This window comes from Pleurodeles waltl, chromosome 6, assembly GCF_031143425.1.
Source record: "Pleurodeles waltl isolate 20211129_DDA chromosome 6, aPleWal1.hap1.20221129, whole genome shotgun sequence".
Taxonomy (NCBI): domain Eukaryota; kingdom Metazoa; phylum Chordata; class Amphibia; order Caudata; family Salamandridae; genus Pleurodeles; species Pleurodeles waltl.
In genome coordinates, this window is record NC_090445.1 from 379227453 (window position 1) to 379242723 (window position 15271).

Consider the following 15271-nt stretch of genomic DNA (forward strand, 5'->3'; position numbering starts at 1 on the left):
AATCCACCAGCTTTAAAACTACAAAGTGTCCTGCTCCAGAGGCTCAGGATGCTGTGTACACACCCTGTTTCACTTTAATGCCCCTTTAATAGCATGCTCCAATTCAGAGACGTGGGGGCATACATAGGCACTTCCAGGAAAACATACCCTAGGTGGCTACATCCCAGGCTTTGGGCCTGAACTGCCCAGTGGGTTCACACATTTGACAGATTTGCACTTTGAAAAGGTCACTTCTAACCTGTATTACACATTCTTGTCTAGCCACATTGCACCCCATCTCCAAGCTAACATTTATAACCCATTCACGCCTTCTTACAGAGCCTTCCATCCATTTGACGCACAGAGCAGTAGGCTCATGCGGTCCAGCGAACAACGGAAATTTCATGTTGCTCCTAGTTGAACACACACTCAGCCAGGGATCTGCAACAACAGGCAATGTGTTGTCCTCAGAGTACAAAGTAGATCCCATGTCTGTAGCCAGTACCTTACACTCAAAAAAATGTTTCCCGGAGGAGCAGGGGTTTCCTCTAATTCTACTTCATGGCACAGTTTGTACAGTGGCCACAGTACTCAGGTAGTAAATAGGCAAACTTAAATGATATGTCAATGTCAGCGATTGTTTACTGCCTACAGTCGTCAAAACCTGACGTTTACAATATTCACAGATACATGTCAAAATATGAAAAAAGATGAATACCTACCTCAGTTTTATTTTGGTGCACAATCAATACATAAAACACTACTGAAAAAATAGAAAATTACTAGCAAGCAGTTCCACAATGCAGAAACAAGGATAGTAACTATTGCAGTGAATAGAATAGAGGTCACATGCTTGACAATGGAGTTTACTTTGTCCTATACAGTACATACTTAACCAATCTTCAGTGACATCATGCAGGTTGTTGCTATTCTGATCACTTTTCTGCCAAATCTGTGCCACTTTAGTGGAGACCTACACTGATACGAGCATTTCACTCCTCTTGTTGTATTGTTTCTCTCTTAATTCGTTTGTTCTTCATATGCACGTGTTTATGTGAGATGGCATGGAGATAGATATGTGTTGCTCAGTGTCACTTCTATGCAATGTATAGCCTTATCTATCCCTCAGTGTCAGTTTTGTGGCCTGTGTTGGAGTCATCCTCCTGAGGTTGGAGTTTGTTCTCTAAATATTGCTCAAGAAACCCTCTACCTCTCAGGTAGGTTGTGTAATGTGCAACACACACGCCTGTGAAGCAGAGCCTTGGAAGAGGCGATATGGTCACAAGTGGGGCTGAGATGGACAGAAGCCAAGCTTGATAAAGTAATCCATGAAACAAAAAGTAAAAATTAAGTGAAGGACAACGACACAATTGCTCAGGAGCTTCATTCTCACATGTGATAGTAACATGGTGTATCAGTTTGTCAGTGGTACTACAAACTTTGTCATGTGCACGATATAGTAGAGGATCACAGAGAGAGGCAGTGTTGGTGAGGAGGGCGATCCCATTTGGAGGTAACAATTATTGGGCATTTCCCAAAGACTGCTGACTAGAATGAAGCCTTTGGATTCATGTCTTCTCCCTAAAATTTCAGGCCCTTTCCCATCACTGCCAGGATAGCCTTCAGATCCCTCTGTCTGGTCCACAAATGTATCTGGGGTGGAAGTCCCAATTTAACCCAGAGACAAAAAGGAGCACTACACACCCAAACACTTCTTGCAGACATCAGGCAAAAATCTGCTCTAAATCCACCAGGCTGATCCTGGTGTGCTGCAGTGACAACGTAGATAGATCATGCTCTCTAGGATCACTGCGCAAAACCAATCACCTTGCCTGTGGGAAAAAAGAAAGTGCTCTGTGTAGTCCCAAGCGCCAGGTGCGGGGTGCTGGTAAGCGCAATACATACTGGAAATGTATGTCCCCACAACTTGGTAAGTGCCTGTAGAGTTTGGAGAAGTAAAATATTTCAGTGGAGTGGCGCGATAGACTGAGTTTTTCACAGATTGTTTTGCCATGTGGTTGGTGGGTGTCCGCTACTTTCCCTCTGAGTTCCTTTGTTTTTCCTGAAGGATTCCAAAGGAAAATGTTCCAGCGTGGATAGCTCTGCGATCGAGCGGCAGTACCAGCATAACCCTAAGAGCACCTTCCAGTTCACGGTGGACGGGACGTCTTACCAGATCGACTTCAAAGGCGAGTCTTGCTCGTTGGCAAATCTGCTTTGTTGGAGTTGTTTGTTGTTGTTATATCCAGTCCTATTTACAAAATCTGCTCATTTTTTCACTCTCCTTATAGAAATGAAGCAGACTAATCTAAAAAATGGTACTCACCGCAAGGTCCGTCGCCGGCCCCTATTTGCGGGAGTGAAGCCTGATTCCGCCAGGTGGGTCTCTACCTTGCTCGTTAAAGGGTTTGTTATGCGATGTTATGCCTTATTATGTAGCACACGTTCACCAGCGGTTTCTTGACATTCGGCCATTATCAGACAACAAATACAGACTCAATTCAATTCAAAATTATTTATTCCATCACACAAAAGCAGGTCACAAAATAGGCATTTAAAAAGCCAGTGTGAAAATCTTAAAACACGTAAATCTATAAATGTAGGTTACAAACACAATAGAATAAAAAAATGTAATAATAAAAATTGCGATAACATAAAAATCAGGAGACAAAAAAACACGAACCGATAGCACCATATTGGGGTTAAAAGCAAGACAAGACTTCATCATAAAAACCTCATATATTTGTACATATGTAGTGCATTTTTGAGGGGGAGCCTATTGTATTAAATGTTATAAGGCTCCCTAGGAATTATAGGTACGGTTCAGCCCGCTAGCATAAGTAAAGTAGAAGATACAGCAGGTAATGACATTAAAACATCATTGATTTACGAAGTTGAAGTGCACTTTTCAAAAAGGAATCAATTGCAGTGCATGTATCGTGGTCATCTAGCTGCTGTAAAAAAAATCGGAGCCACTCTACACTTGCTAAACCTATGTATTGTGTAGCAGAGGTAGTAAAAATCGTCTAGTAAGGGGAAGGTAATAATTGCAAAAAGCAGACTCAATGGAAACCTTTTTCGAAGACCCATGTCTTTCGATTTTTCCTTAAAAAAATTAAAATTCGATTCCAAGTGTAGATGTGAGGGAAGGACGTTTCACAGAGCAGATGCTCCCACTGAGGTATTGCGCCCTCCAATTTGTTTTTCCTAGAGTTAGGAAGACTCAGAACATTGGCAGATGAGGAGCGAAATAATACTGATATTCCACATTAAGTCAATAACAGGGGTCTATGTTTTTTCTCCAGTGGTCAGTTGAAATATAAATAGCAAAACTGTCAATACTCCTAGATGTTTTCAGAAAATGTGGGAAAGTAACCACGATGGATAGAGCCCCAACTTTCTTCCAGTGGAAAAAGTGAGACATTCCCATTTCATCAAGGCACTGAAGATCTCTGGGTGTCTTTGTTTCCTCTCAGACTCATGTGGATGTGTCCCTGGGTTTGTACTTGAGAGCAAGGCAGCTCAGAGTCTTGATCTCAGTCTGGACCATGTGCCAGGCATGCTCCTGGCAAGGAGGAACATTCAGCTCATCTCGGAGAGCACTTCTGTGGAAAGACAAAACACCTGATTCTATTTTGAATTACAACGATTAAACAAATAGCACAATTGTTGTGCTATGACAGTTAAACTCGTGAGTAGTTTGTAGCTTAATTGACTGACTCCAAAGTGCGCTTAGCTCAGAATTCAGTACAGAAACTGCATTGTATAATTCCAGCAGTGTCCCAGGGTCAGGCCAAGGTCAGGAGAAGGTGAACATACACACTGCAAGGTATGGAGCGCTCTTCTAAAGCACTGTCAAGCAGTCAATCTCAGAACCAATGATTACTGCAGTCAGCACACAAACAAACCAGTGCCATTGCATCTCCTAATATGGATGTCCTGTTAAAGGAACCTGCCCAGCATGACCAGCGCAAGTTTCACGGATGTTTACCACTCTCATGGTCCATTAGCCTCTTTTCATCTTGTGACATACTATGGTGGTTCACCCTTGAACCACCATAGTATGTCTCTGCTAATACATTGCCTTCGGTGATCTACAGAACCATAACCCGTTTCACTAGCTGTCACAGATGTAAGAGCGACTAGACTTTTTTTTTCTCGTAAATAGGTGAATTCCTCTTCTTTAGTTTTTATTTACTACCACTGTCTCAGAGGAAAGCTATTTTTTAGCAAGACCTCCACGCCCACCACAGACTCAAGCATAGAACTGGGAACGATTTCAGCGGTATGTAGTTTTTACCTAGTGTCTTTACCCTGCAGCAGGATGTTACTGTGCAGGTAACTGCCACACAGGTGAGCACCACGTTGGCCAATTTTTGGTACTTTACCACAGAGGTAAATGTTTTTTTTTTTTTTATGACATAATTAATAAATTATTTCATTAAAATAACGGGGAAATTCAGGGTTTTAGGTAAGGCGTAATGGAGGGTAGAGCTAAAGGAAGGTAAGGTGGGTTTAGGTTTAGGAGCAGGTAGACTTGAAGGGAGATAAGGGGTTTATAGGGTTCAGGAAAGGGTAGAGGTAAAGGGATGCATCGTTTTTTATGGTTTTTGGGAGGGTAGGGGTAAAGGTTGGTTAGTGGTTTAAAAAAAGGTTGTGGGGTATAGCTATAGATAGTAAAGCCCTATATAGAATTACCATGCATTGTAAAGTTCCCAACGTTGCCATGCCTGTTGGGTAAAGGCATGCATGGTAAAGACCCAAGTGGTAAATTCCTTATGGGGGCTTCCTGGTGGGCAGTGGAAGCGTTGAGTGGATCTAGTGAGACTGGTGTCAGTGGTATCCCCTTGCCACAGTATAGTGCCTTATACCAGGATAGTACCATTGAGAATGCATGCTTCAATGACATCTCAGACTTTATAATAGACAGACCTTCTGGTGCTACTACAGCATGTGGTACTTCATCACAGTAGAAGCAGGTTTCTAGTTACATTGCTGGGTCTGTTAACTGGTTCTTTGAGACTGCAGGGAGACGTCTTTTCTCCTTCATCATCTGCCAAAGCTAAGTAACACCCAGAGCTCAGCAGACCCTGTCTTCTGCGTCACTTTTTGACCTCTGTCTCGTGTTCTGGACCTCAGTCAGCATGACCATCACATGAACAGGAGGCTTCACCTACTCAGACTTGGGCCTTGTGATAAAACCCAACAATGATGAAGTGGTCACCTTCTGTAATAACACTGTGAATGCTACTAAACAATTCCATCTAAGGCTTGCAATAGTAGGCAGTAGAGTACAGAGTGAGGTTTCAGGTGGAGGCTTTGGAGGGCAAGCAGTAAACTGGCTGGATGTGTTTGCATACAGGAGTCAACTGCAGCCTTTTAGAGTCCATATAACCTATATCAGTTCTGAATCTTACAGAGGAAATGATTTTTACAGACATACCCTTTTTCTGGTTGTAATTGATTACACACTCCTGTTTGCAAGCTAAAGTGGACCTGATGCTGTAGGGCTGTTACTCACGGTTTCCCTGCTCAAATTGCAGGCAACTGATGTTTGTGACAGGCTTTTTTCTGAGACTGGCTATCTAATAGGTATTGGATCACCTTCACCCAAAGCACCTACTCTACTTTACACATCTCAAGACTATAAGGGAAGTAAGAAGAACCTGGTTACATTAGCCAACTATAGCAATCCTTTTAAGAGTACCCCACTTCTTCAGCCTTATTTATGTCAGATCACTATTTGATCTCAAGCTGAGTCCGGCAAAAAAATACTAATTAAAAAAGTATAGAATGCCCAGGTTGACTGCCTCCTACTACTCTGGAGGAGAAAAAGGGACTGTCGTCCAATGGTTAAAACCTCTAAATCTAACATTTCGTCTGAGCTTCCTTTTTATGCTGTATTCAAGACCCGGTTTACCACGTGCAAAGTAAACAAGCATTTACAATGCAACGGGTCTCGCGTTTGCTCATGTTAGAGCTGATCGCGTTGTAAACTCCTAACCCGACTTTTCACCTATCGGGCAAAAGTGCATTTATGTACGTAATTCAAAAAAGTGAAATTAACTATGTAAAGCGCTCGACTTCTGCCAAGCGAGATCGCGCTCGTAAATTAGAGAAAAAGAAGTCCACGAGCCCGATGGAAAACAGCGAGCCTCGCATGTTTTCTGTACTTGGTCGCTGCGCTCGAGGAGGGCTAGCCACCGGAAAAGGAATGAGTTATGCCTGCCTTCGACTAATGAAAGCAAGCAGATTTTATTAGGCAAGCCCACAAACCAATAAAAAACACTGACGTGAAGTTGACAGGGCTCCGAGCCCTTTTCTAAATACATAAGAGTCTCGCTGCGATACACATGCGCGAGCACATGCAACGCAGGTTCGACACTAAAAATCTTCAATGCTTTCTCGCTTCAGATCCCAGGGTGTCAGCATGTCTAGGATTTCTTCCTGCTCTGTCTCTGAGGCCCCGGACACTACCCTTCTGAAAATAAACATACCATAAAAAGGTGATCCCCTGGTTTCTCAAGGAAATTGGGATTAAAATGGCCATCAAGTCTATTAAAATCAAAACATCACCTGGTGGTTAAGCAACTCTGTGGTCTGTGGCGCTATTAGTAGATACAATACTAACAGAAATAAAATCCACCTCTTTTTGTTTATAATGCAAAATGTTGGAGCTGACAAAAGATTGTCTTTATTATTTGAATGATGCATAGAAGGTAGAATAATTGCTAAGATGCCCACTGCGAGTTCATGGAAAATGGGTCAGGATGATAGGAGTAAGAAATTAGGGTATTAGTTGAGAGGTTGAGAAGCAAATTCTAATAATAACCACAGCCCTTGTCAAGGTGAACCACTAAAGCCACTAAATCAACCTAAGTCCAGCCAACTGTTATGCCACAGAGAAGACAAGCTTATCTGAAAGGCAATGTGTAAAGCATTTGTGCAGTACTCACAGTATTAAAGAGAAACACAACGTTAAAAACATCTCTATTCAATTTAGAGAAATAGAGCACAATTAAATAAATAATAAAATGAATCTAAAACAACAGAAATACAATATGTAGACCTGGAGTTATGAATTTATAAAGTTTAAGGTTCAAATAGTTCAGCCCCAAATGCAGTCATTTGCTTGTGCTTGAGAGGGACTAGGGTAAGGCTTAAGGCCAACCACAGTGCAGCATGGGTTGGCTAAAGGGACCAGATTTGTCCAGGTGAAAAGTTTTACATTTTGAGTCTCTGGAATGGAAGTCAAAAATCCGCAGTGGGTTAAGGCAGCAGTCAAGGCAAAGCATCTGGAGTTACCATGCAAAAGATGGTCATTTCCATCATCCGGGTTGTAATGCCTTAGGAAAACAAGGACAATATACTGTTTTCATACTAAGATGTGCTGCTAGATTATTTCTCCAGCTTTCTGGATGGGGAACCTAGATTTTATGCACTACTGGCCCCACGTTCCTTGATTATGGTTGCTATGTGCTTGGGATGAATTGGCAGGGTGGATCCTGTCTGCTAAGTGTGTTAGTTGACTCTATCCCTGAAACCAAATCAATCTACAGATGTTTCAGTCTTGCTCTGTGTTTTTGTTATAGAAAGATTGCTTAATTGGGCCTGCCACACTCTTCCTCCAGTATGTTATGGGTATTGTGTGTGGGTGCAGGATGGTCTGTATAACTTGTGACAAGGCTTCCATGGAGGTGACAGTAGATCTAGTGAAAGATAGAGCAGTAGAACCCACTAGAGGATTCTCTGCAAAGGGACAATTGCCAGGGAATGTTGGTCGTCTGGCATATGAAGCTACCACCTTCAAGCAGCCTATCTATATCCTCAGCTTCTCCTCCTATCAGTGCCTACTCTCATAAGACTGCTTTGTCATGGAACATGGTTCTGAGCTTGCCTCTCAGAATCTCTGGATGGTTACTGTTGGAAAAGTCCCTCTCAACAGAGTCACCCGAAACGTTTTGCCTTCCTCCTCCTATTTTTGCTGTTTTTTGTTTTGTTGACCATATACTTGGGGCCTGTAAATTAAATGTTACCAATGGGCCTGCAGCACTTCTTGTGCCACCAACTCAAGTAGGACTTTAAAATGTGGCCCAGACCTACCATTGCAGCCTGAATGCAGTGCTCCACTGCCATGTTGACTTGGCATTTAAAACCCCTTTCCAAACCACCTTAAACTCATTTTATTACATATGTCACCGCTAAGGTAGGCCATAGGTAGCCTATATGGCAGGTTGATGTGTAAATAAAAAGTAGGACATGTACTTTTAAGTGTTACATGTCCTAGTTGTGAAAAACTATCAGATTAATTTTTCAAGCTGTGAGGCCTACCCGTCCCATAGAAGAAAATCAGTAATCCCTTATTACATTTAATAAACTGTAATTCCTAAAGAAGAGAAGGTAGATATGTATTTTTTTGGTACCTATAAACTTGCATTGATAAACCCTGCGATATGGTAAAGTTGAGTGTTCAATGGCATTTGTAGTTGTAGATATAAATGCTGTGCATAAGCTCGCCATCTAGTGTTGGGTTCGGAGTAGTATAACTTGCTTTTCTGCTAATAAACTCGGGATCGAGTGAATCCTTCTCTCAATAATACTGTACATGTGCATCAAGTCCTTTGTTAAATTGTTCCTCTCCGCTGTCGGGTGCGGACATGGGTGTTCCTCTCGCTCCGAGTTCTCAGCTCCATACAGTCTATAACGGTATTCTTTCCGTCTTTCTATCATTGTCAGTATTGTTTTCGATCGCATATTCTTCAATACTTTATTTTTCAGCTCCATTTCTACACTCGGAATCAGATTTTTCAGCCCTTTGGGGTGAAAACAGGCCCTCTCTGGCCCTTTTTGGGCCTACCTCTTCCATGTGACATCGACATATGCAGCCCTAATGGAACATACTCCATTTCAGTTTTGCCCTCGATGAAACTCAAATTTTCCACACACCGACCACCACCAGGTGTGTAATTTGTGTCATTCTCCTGACCACAACGAGAAGACCTGCAAAGCGTACCTCTCTTTTCGATCAAAGAAGACACATAAAGATCGAAGAGCTCATCGAATGAAAATGGCATCTCGACATCCAGATGACACACCGGACATCTTCGGTGATGAGCCTGCGCAAGAAGAGTTACAACCAGGTAAGGGCGTTCTCTGTTCAAGATTCTGATTCTGATGAGCAGTTGGATATTGAGAGTCAACCATTACTGGCAGTGCAGACTGTGAGTAAAAGGACCCCTCTTCCAAAACAACATCAAAAGAGGTCACCGGTCTGCCACTGCCTTCCAGCCATGGTCGGAGCCAGAAACGTGTTCGGGAACCCTGCATTCCAGCTCGGCACTGAAAAAAGCCAAAGAGAAATCTTCGGCATCGACCGCCAGCGTCTCCATTTCAGCTCCGATAAGATTGAAAAAACATGGTGCTTCTGTGCTGACAACTTCTGTACCGACTACTTCAGCAGTGAAAAAGAAAAAACATCCAGCTACAGTTTCGGCATTGAAAAGTTTCTGTCCACAAAAAACGTCAGAACCGGAAATATTTCAAAAGACTTTCAGTGACTCTGGACAGTCTATAACCACCACTCCATCACAGGTGAAACCAATTCTAGAAGTTATGGACGCTCAGCAACGTTGACTTCAAATTCAAGAAGGAACAGGTCAGATTATAACATCACCTCCGCCACCTTTAAAGAGGAAATTAACTTTGTATGAGGTATTGATTCCTCTCCGCTCCCAAAAAAGTCTTCCAAAGAAAAGACTCCTTTTCTTACTGAAAGTTCTCCACCTACTTCTCCACAACATACTCCTCCACGAACATCTCCTTTAGGGTTCACACCACCTAGTTCACCACCTGGTGGGGCTCAAGATTTAGGGAACACAATAGATGAGCAGGACCTATGGGATGAGTATGATCCTGCTCCTATTACCCCAAATGATTGAGATCTTTACCCAGCTAGACCTTCACCACCTGAGGATTCCACCTCATATAAACAGGTTATAGCTAGGGCAGCAGTATTTCACAATGTACATATGTACACTGATCCAATAGAGCAGGACTTTTATTTGACACCCTTGGTGCAACATATAAGGGAAGTCAATTCCTTCCAGTGCTTCCAGGCATGCTCAGACACGCAGATTAAATATTTAAATAGCCTGTTAGATCAAGGGTCATCACTCCCAGAGTGGATACAAAATACAAGGCTGCACCCACTGATCCTTTATTTCTAAAAACACAGATCCCTCCAAACACTATTGCTTCCTCTACTGCACGCAAAAGGGCTAATAGCCAATCAACAGGAGACAGACCGCCTCCTGATAAAGAAGGTAAAAATTTAGATGTGTCAGGAAAAAGAGTGGCAGCTCAAGCAGCCAATCACTGGTTAATTCAAAATGTACAAGCATTGTTATCCCTGTATGATAGAGGTCACTGGGATGCCATGGAGGAGCTTTTAACATACCTACCAGAAGAACATTGTAAAAGGGGGGGGGAGAAATTGTAAATGAGGGACAAACAATTTCCAACAACTGTATTAAATGTGCGCTTGATACTGCTGATACAGCAGCATGCAGTGTTAACAGCAGTGTCACGATTAGGCACCATGCCTGGCTCAGATGTTCAGGGTTTAAACCGGAAGTACAACAGGCAGTGCAGGAGGCTGGCCTGGTTTGTAATGGGTACCAGAGGTATTTACACCTTATACCAGGTCCAGTTATCTCTTATTAGTGTATGTAGTCAGTGTCTAGAAGCCAGGGCCCTGCAGTGGTAGTGTGGACAAGCAGCCAAGGCCTAAATAGGAGACATGCAAAGCTCATGCAATATCACTACCGTCACACAGTACTTACACACATAAAAGAAAATCTCAGTGGTACAAAAATAAAGGTACTTTATTTATTTTGGTAACACACTTGTCAAATAGACCTTAGAGACTATACTCCCTTAGGAGGTAAGTAATATACACCATATATACACTAGTATCCAAAAAACAGGTAAGTAAACAGAAAACCGTGCAAATAGTGAACATCACAATAGTTAGAAATAGGCTTAGGGGAACATAAACCATATACTAAGAAAGTGGAATGCGAAAGTCGGTTTCCCACCAAGGCAAGTGTAGTGTGCACAGGGGCACTGGGAGTATTAGAAACACCAAAGGTAACTAATAGAACCCACCCCAGAGCCGAATAATGTAGGAGTAAATCACAGTAACTTTCATACTACACAGAAGAAAATGAAAAAGAAGATATTGCAAGAACCAGAAGAGACTGCAAGACACCAACAATGGATTCCTGGACCTGAAAACATGTGGAAAAAGGGGACCAAGTCCAACAGGCACAGAAGAGTCCAGGAAGAACAGGAGCCTCTTCTAACCCGGATGAAGGTGCAAAGGTGGAACCACTGGTGAAAAACAACAGTCAGTACTGCACCCAAGAAGAAGGATGTGTGTTCCTTGTTGGTGCAGAAGATGTCCCACGCCGGATGGATGATTGCAAGCCACCGAACGTCAATGCAAGAGGGTACCTGCTGGAGCAGGGAAGTGATAACTTCACTTCTAGGGAGATTCCCTTGCTCTTCTGGTGCAGGCTGAAGACTGGAAGCCCTCTGAGGATGCACGACTGGGAAAGAGTTGCAGTTGCTGGTAGTAGCTGAAGATACAGTGTTGCAGAAGTCGTCTTGGCTTCTTTGTTGCAGTTTTGTAAAAATCCTGGAGGTCCAGATGCAGTTTCTTCAGTGAGTAGGTGAAGTAAAGGATGCAGAGGATTCCTGGTGGAGTCTTGCAATCCCAATCTGAAGAACGACCCAAAGGAGAGACCCTAAATAGCCCTGAAAGGGGGATTGGTCACCTAAACAAGTAAGCACCTTTCAGGGGAGGGCTTTGATGTCTCCTGCTGGCACTTGCTACTCAGATGCTCCCAGAGTTCCCCGCCCATCCTGAAAACTACGTCAGACATTGCCGACCTTGATACTCATAGCCCCAACATGGGCACGTCAACATTGGTAAATGAGACTCCTAGACCTGTCAGTAGTACCTCATTCCAAACTCCCAAACAGACCAGATTTATAAACACAAAACAAAGGGCAAATCAGGCACCGAAACCCCAGTGCTCTGAATTTAGCATTTTGGCTCCTAAAGTCATAAAACTTGGATACCTAAAACTTCCATTCGAATGTATGGAAGTGCTTAAGCAGGCATCAAAACCTACTACTAGACAATGTTATGCTAACAAATGGAAAAGATTTGTTTACTACTGTCAATCTAAAAACACTGATTCACTTACAGAATCGATACAAGATATTGTATGCTATCTACTTCATTTGCAGAAATCAAATTTAGCTTTCTCATCCATTAAAATTCACCTTACTGCAATATCAGCATACTTACAGACTATTCAACACACTTCTCTATTCAGAGATCCTGTTATAAAAGCCTTCATGGAAGGATTATATTCCACCTAGAACACCACCTGTTCCTGCTTGGAATCTAAATATTATACTTACCAGCCTCATGGGCCCACCTTTTGAACCCATGCACACTTGTCTAATTCAATTTTTGACATGGAAGGTTGCCTTCCTGGTAGCTATTACTTCATTAGGAAGAGTTAGTGAAATACAAGCATTCACTCTTGAGGAACCTTTTTTCCAAGTACACAAACATAAAGTTGTACCTAGGACAAATCCCAAATTTCTACCAAAAGTAGGATCTCCTTTTCATATCAACCACACAGTGGAATTGCCAGTCTTCTTTCGACAGCCAGACTCAGTTGCAGCTTTTGATCACACCTAGAGCACATTCTACAAGAAAGAAAGGTGTGTCTATGGCATTCTTAGGAAACATACTAATGGCTGGTATATGTAAAGCTGCCACATGGTCTACTCCTCATACATTTACAAAACATTGTGTAGATGTATTTTCAAAGCAACAGGCCAATGTTGGCCAAGCTATCTTAAGGACACTATTTGAAACAACTTCAATTCCTACAGATTAACTGCTTTGTAGTCTATGCATAGCATGTGTATCTGCAGCTACACATGCCATTGAATGGAAAATGTCACTTATCCAGTGTACATCTGTTAGTGTTGCAGATTCACATGCACCCTCCCTCCTTTCCGGAAGCCTGTAGTTGTTAAAGTTCATCATTTGTACATATGTAGATACATTTACATTTGCATGGACATCTATTTATATTCTTATACTCTATGACTCCTTACTTCACCCTTCACTGGAAAACAGTCTAACAATGGAGTCGATGCCCATGCGCAGTGTAACCAAGAGGAGGAGTCACTCGATCCCGTGACACATCTATTTATATTCTTATACTCTATGACTCCTTACTTCACCCTTCACTGGAAAACAGTCTAACAATGGAGTCGATGCCCATGCGCAGTGTAACCAAGAGGAGGAGTCACTCGATCCCGTGACACGAACAGATGTACACTGGGTAAGTGACATATATATATATATATATATATATATATATATATATATATATATATATATATATATATATAAAACTGTTTATGATTGTTTCACACTGCACACCCTCAGAATTCCGTCTTTTTTCTCTGCACATACAAGAAAACTATTTTTGCAATAACGTCCAATCCAAAGCCCTCACAAATTTATCTGCACTGTGCAGCTCTTTTGCATCACCTATGAGGTGCGTTAGAGCTCCTCTGTACTTTTCCTCTTTTCACTCTAACAGTGGGGTATAGTGTGGCATTATGAAAAAGCCTGTTGAAACTCCTCTCAGAGTTGGGCCCATGTGGTTTTCACTTGTTATAGATTTTTACCCTCCCTTTGTGTTTGGATGGAATCGTTTCCTGTTGTTTGTTTCGAAAAATATTTTTTTTATATATTCAGGTTACTGGAAATAGGTTCTGCTACATCTGAAACTCATCCTTCCATTATGGTTTGTCTATCTGGTTTCTTTATGCATGGCAGCATTGCTGTCTTGACTTCTCTAGTTTTCACTCCTATTGTTGCTACTACCAAAGCTGAACTGAAGGTGTTTTGTTGGTACCTTAAGGTGGTATTGTCACTTCCATCTTTCTTCAACAGGAACTTCACACATAATCGCAATAGACAAATTAGAACAGATATGTGCAAACAGATGCACAGGTGGGAGAAATTGGGTTGTTGTTTGACCTGGGTGTGAGCCCTAATCAAGCAACAGCAACAGTCACTTGCAGATGGAACCACAAAAAGTCACTAAATTATCCTGTGCTTATCCCTGGATAGCTTGGTGCAATAAACAGCCAGACTTAACTTGGAGGCAATGTGTAAAGCATTTACACAGTGCACAACAGCAGGGGATGGAGGATATACTGTATTTGCAAAACCCCCACACACCATTGTACTATAGAGGAGGACCCCGCCTGGCTGCTGGGGCTCCCCCTCAGGTTAAACTTGGTGATTCGTGCAAGCGTCAATATATTATGATATATCTAGACCAACATGCAATACACATTGCATTGTTACAAAAATGCACTTTGCAGCATCTGCTGGTGAAACATTTGCCTCTCGCTGGGCTTCCTATAGGCCGGTGACTTCTGTGGACTCCCACTTTATCAGTACTGGAATCCGGGAACCCTCACTGAATCATTATTGGAATTAATTCCCTCCCCCCGCTCCCATGTGTAGGAGGCTGGCCTGGCTTATAGTGGGTACCAATGGTATTTATACCTTGTGCCAGGTCCAGTTATCCCTTATGAGTATGTTAGTAGTGTTCTAGCAGCTTAGGATGATAGAGGTAGCTATAGCAGAGCAGGCTAGCCTGAACTAGGAGACATGCAAAGCTCCTACTGTACCACTTATATCATATAGGTACTATATCATAAGAAAGACAATACTCAGAGTTACTAAAATAAAGGTACTTTATTTTAGTGACAATGTGCCAAAAATATCTCGGAGGATATACTCCCTTAGGAGGTAAGTAAAATATACACACAAGTCAAAATCAGGTAAGTAAAACCGTCAGAAAATAGTGCAAGCACTGTAGAATACAATCGGATGCAATAGGCCTAGGGGCAATACAAATCATATACCATAAGAAAGTAGAATGCAAACCATAAATGGACCCCTAGGCTAGTGTAGTGTGTAGAGGGTCGCTGGGAGTGTAAGAAAACAATAAAGGTGTCCTAGATACCCCACCCCAAGACCCTGAAAGTAGGAGTAAAGTACCACTATTTCCCCAGAAACACACTAAAGTTGTGATAAAGGATTTTGCAAAGACCACAACAGACTGCAAAGCACTGAAGACAGATTCCTGGACCTGAGGACCTGCAAAGGAAGGGGACC

General features: G+C 42.3%; 1 protein-coding gene across 1 annotated transcript in view; it reads left to right on the top strand.

Annotated features, from left to right (window-relative positions):
- Positions 1-15271, top strand: part of LOC138299768 (protein mono-ADP-ribosyltransferase PARP12-like) — a 248316-nt gene that overhangs the window by 109065 nt on the left and 123980 nt on the right. The window contains exons 6-7 of the mRNA XM_069238308.1: positions 2048-2168; positions 2271-2358. Of these exons, the coding sequence (XP_069094409.1) occupies positions 2048-2168; positions 2271-2358 (209 nt within the window). The remainder of the gene's footprint in view (positions 1-2047; positions 2169-2270; positions 2359-15271) is intronic.